Genomic DNA, 4,869 nt, shown 5'->3' on the forward strand with positions numbered 1-4,869 from the left:
GGATTGTCTTGGCAATGCGGGCTCTTTTTTGGTTCCATATGAACTTTAAAGCAGTTTTTTCCAATTCTGTGAAGAAACTCATTGGTAGCTTGATGGGAATGGCATTGAATCTATAAATAACCTTGGGTAGTATGGCCATTTTCACGATATTGATTCAATTGCCTTCTTTACTAATAAAATTTTGTTGTTTCCTCTACTTATATTGTAATAGATACGACCATATGTGGGATGTTTGGTACAATATTTGCCCCTCCTTTGGAAGCAGAGTGAAGAACACAATATGTTGAGATGTGCTATTTTGACAACACTTATTCATCTTGTTCAGGTAAGTCACTTCTCCACAGAGTTTTTTTTAGTGTAGTGGTTTTTTTAAAAAAAATTCTTTTAGACGTTTAAAAAATTGTTTTTATGTGATTTATGTTAATGGTAGTGGAAACCCTCACATATCATTTACTTTTTCCATGTGTGATCTAAACAGATTTAAAAACAGCTTTTGCATGCTTATTTTGGGCTTTTTTTTGAGGATTTGAAAAATATTACTCACTTTTAAAGAAGATGTCGTCTCCAGTAATGATAAACTCATGGTTCGTGCAGTCCTTGGCACCATGCATGCAGTTTCCTTGGTGGTCAGGGCTTTTCTGCTTAAACATACTTTATGTTTTCACTCTTTTTCCTTGATTTAAAATAAAAAATTTGCCTATTATAACTTGGGAAGGCAGGAAACCAGGTGAGTTGCTTTTAAGGGGAGACAAGTGAATTGGATTTCAGACATTTTGACTTTTGAGGTGTTGGGATGTGGTAGCAGATAGAGAGGAACCTGAAACTTAGAGCTGGACTATAGTACTCATTTGAACTGTTACAGTGAATCGTAGTCTCATGAGAGTATGGAGAGAGAGAGCTCAAGGCCATGAGTTAGAATATATGTGTGGGGATGCTCAAGTGATTTTACTGACTTTACCCACGAGTTTGAGAAATTTTCCAGTGGGGTAGAAATCAGAAGTACCCCTAAATTCAGAAGTACTACTCTAAAGCTTTCTAAAATTAGTTTAGAAAAAAACAGAAACTTTTCTCAGAAGCTTTGATACTTTTTTGAATTTGAGCTAATTGTTTCCATAAATGCTTTATTTTTTCTTTTTTTTCTTTTTGAGGTGGAGTCTCGCGGTGTTGCCCAGGCTGGAGCACAGTGGTGTGATCTTGGCTCACTGCAACCTCCGCCTCCTGGGTTCAAGCAAGTCTCCTGTCTCAGCCTCCCAAGTAGCTGGGATTACAGGCACACACCACCGTGCCTGGTTAATTTTTGTATTTTTAGTAGAGACGGTGTTTCACCATGTTGGCCAGGCTGATCTCAAACTCCTGACCTCAAGTGATCCGCCCACCTCAGGCTCCCAAAGTGCTAGGATTATAGTCGTGAGCCACCATGCCCGGCCCCTCCGTAAATGTTTATGGATGACTTTTAGTTACAGATTCCTGTCTAAGGCAGTTTCAGATAAATAGTAATACAAAATATTTTTAATGCACATTTCCCTTTTTTTTTTCTGTGGTAAAATACACATAACATAAAATTTACCGTTTTAACCACTTTGAAGTGTACGGTGAAGTGGTGTTAAATACATTCATAATGTTCAATTATCACTACCATCCATCTCTGTAACTCTTTTTATGTTGTGAAACTGAAGCTGTACCATTAAACAATAACTCCACAGCTCCATCACTAAAGCACATTAAAAAAATAAGTGGCCCAGAATCTTCCTGTCTACCCTTTAATGCTTATGATTACTTTATAAAGATTATGTCCATTTTATAGGAGAGGATACAGACTAAGAGAAGGTTACTGACTAGCTTGTGAATGCATTTATAAGTAATAGAAAAATGAGTGACCCCAGACATTTTGTATTATAACAACCATCTCTGCCTTTTTTTTTTTGAGACAGAATTTCGCTCTTGTTGCCCAGGCTGGCGTGCAATGGCATGATCTTGCCTCACCGCAACCTCTACCTCCTGGGTTCAGGCAGTTCTCCCGCCTCAACCTCCTGAGTAGCTGAGATTACAGGCATGTGCCACCATGCCTGGCTAATTTTTGTATTTTTAGTAGAAATGGGGTTTCTCCATGTTGATCAGGGTGGTCTCGAACTACCGACCTCAGGTGATCTGCCTGCCTTGGCCTCCCAAGGTGCTGGGATTACAGGCGTGAACCACCTCTCCTGGCCTCCAAAATGTGTTTTTAAGCTCAACTTGGGAGTTTTGTGAGGGACATGTGACAAAACACCAGCTTTTATGTCTCCTCAGGCAGTGTTACTTCAAGTTGTCTCAGGAAGTCAGTAACTCTTGTGGAATGTTAGGCCTATTTTCGTTAATCATAACATTTAAGTACCCTGTATATTTATAGAGGCCAAGAGTGCAAAGTTCAACCAAGTAGTATTCTACCCTTTTTGGAGAAAGCATATAACATTTAATACCAAAATTGAGACTGTAGCTTAAAATATATTTTTCAGCCATTTGGGAAGATTATACTAAAGTTTATTGGTTGGCCAGGCACTGTGGCTTACGCCTGTAATCCCAGCATTTTTGGGAGGCCGAAGTGGGCAGTCAGCTGACGTCAGGAGTTCAAGACCAGCCTGGCAGACATGGTTAAACCCCGTGCCTACTGAAAATACAAAAATTAGGCTGGGCACAGTGGCTCACGCTTGTAATCCCAGCACTTTAGGAGACGAGTGGATCATGAGGTCAGGAGATTGAGACCATCCTGGCCAACATGGTGAAACCCCGTCTCTACCAAAAATATAAAACTTAGCCAGGTGTCGTGGCACATGCCTGTAGTCCCAGCTACTTGGGAGGTTGAGGCAGGAGAATCGCTTGAACCCGAGAGGCGGAGGCTGCAGTGAGCTGAGATCGCGCCACTGTACTCCAGCCTGGGTGACGGAGCAAGACTCCGTCTCAAAAAAAAAAACCCCAAAATTAACTGGGTGTGGTGGCACACACTTGTAGTCCCAGCTGTTTGGGAGGGCCAGGTGGGAGAATTGCTTGAACCCGGGAGGTGGAGGTTGCAGTGAGCCGAGATTGTGCCACTGCACTCTAGCCTGGGTGACAGAGTGAGACCCTGTCTCAAAAATAAAGAAAAAATTTACTGGTAAATTTGCTTTCTTGCAAAATACTGCTATCTTTTGGCTTTTGACACATAACAGACATTAGTGTGAGTTTCTGTATGTTTTTGTTTTTGTTTTTTTAAACCTGGAAATCCAGATTCTGGTAGTCTTTGAAGAAAGTGGTCACTGGGTGAAAATAAACTTTCTACATAGTTGAACTTAGAGGAAGTGGGTATTCTTTCATACACTAAACATTTATTGAGAACCTGCAATGTGCAATACAGGGTAATAGGCACTGGGCTACAGAACAGAAATGAATAGAATGGGATCTCTGTGTGGGTGACTGTCTAGGGAAATACTGAATAAGTGTGTTAATTGCCCTTTTAGCAATTAAGAACATTTTGCTATTGGGGGTACATGGCCAATTCCCTGTGTCAAATGGAGGGTGAGGTGGGGCACATTAGGGAAGGCCTCCTGACAGGGGTGTTACTCAAATTGTGGTGTTGTTAAATAGTGTTAAACAAGAAGTGTTATTTAGATGGTGGTTTAGCAAGGAGAGTGGTAAAGGTATTTTAGACATATGAACCAGCATTTGTAAAACTCCGTAAACTTAGAGAATGCAGTACAATTTATTTTTTTAAGGTTCATATACTGATCAGTTTTAATGTTGATAGATAAAGGAATTAGTTCTTAAAGATTTTTCTAATGAAAACTATCAGTACCCTGTTCCGCCTCCTCATTTCCTTTTTAGTGGAAGAATCCACCACTGTCAACTCTTAAAGCCAGATCATAGGTTTCTCAGTCTTTCTCACTGTAACATATTGTTTATTACTGATTTCAGCATTGTAGGCATTATTTCTTGACTTCCTGTGCATAGAAGATGAAAATGTAATTCTTTTGTACCCCTGTGTCCTTCCTATTCTACCATCCTCCCAGTATACTTGATGGCATAAAGACTGTTGAAGGCATATATCATTATGTCGTGATTAATTTTATTTCTTATACATAGTGTTTCCAACCTCCACCCTTGTATTAATAATTTTGTTTGCTTAGTGTTCTGAGAAAGTACCATAAACTTGGTGGCTTAAAACAATATGCATTTATTAGCTCATAGTTATGTAAGTTAGAAACCTGGGCATGCCATGTCTGAATTCTCTGATTAGAGTTTAGTAGACTGAAATTGAGGTGACTGCCAGAATAAGTTCTTAGCTGGAGGCTTTGGGGAAGAATCTGTTTCCATACTCATTCAGCTTGTTGGCAGAATTTAGTTTGTTGATTTGTAGGACTAAGGTCCCAGTTTACTTGCTAGCTGTCATCTAGGGTCCCCTCTCGTTCCCAAGTCCAGCCGCATTCTTTGACACATAGCCCCTTTCATGTTCAAAGTCAGTGGAGACATTCTCAAATGTCAAATCCCCTGAGGGTTTTAATCTGTGACCTCCCTTTATGCCACTAGCTAGAGAATATTCTCTTTTAAAGGGCTCTTGTGAGTAGGTCAGGCATACCTGGATAATTTTCCTATCTAAGGTCTGTTGATTTGGGACTTTAATTACAACTGTAAATTATTTCTTCACAGTAGTACCTAGATTAGTGTTTGAATAACTAGGAAATGACGTATGTACAGTAGTGGCCAAGAACCTAAGTGATCATCTTAGATTTCTGCTTAGTATACTTAGTTGTCTATGCAGTTGAACCTGTTCTTTTCACTTGTTATCTGCACATTTCCTCAGTGATGTTTTGTTACTTTCATCATTTTGAAGAGACATGACATTCTTTTTTTTTTTTTTTT

General features: G+C 39.6%; 1 protein-coding gene across 1 annotated transcript in view; it reads left to right on the plus strand.

The window, feature by feature from the left end:
* Nucleotides 1–4,869, plus strand: part of IPO11 (importin 11) — a 224,917-nt gene that overhangs the window by 102,165 nt on the left and 117,883 nt on the right. Inside the window, exon 20 of the mRNA XM_011952217.1 lies at nt 212–325. Within this exon, the coding sequence (XP_011807607.1) occupies nt 212–325 (114 nt within the window). The remainder of the gene's footprint in view (nt 1–211; nt 326–4,869) is intronic.

This window comes from Colobus angolensis, unplaced genomic scaffold (genome assembly GCF_000951035.1).
Source record: "Colobus angolensis palliatus isolate OR3802 unplaced genomic scaffold, Cang.pa_1.0 Scaffold337, whole genome shotgun sequence".
NCBI classification, from domain to species: Eukaryota; Metazoa; Chordata; class Mammalia; order Primates; family Cercopithecidae; genus Colobus; species Colobus angolensis.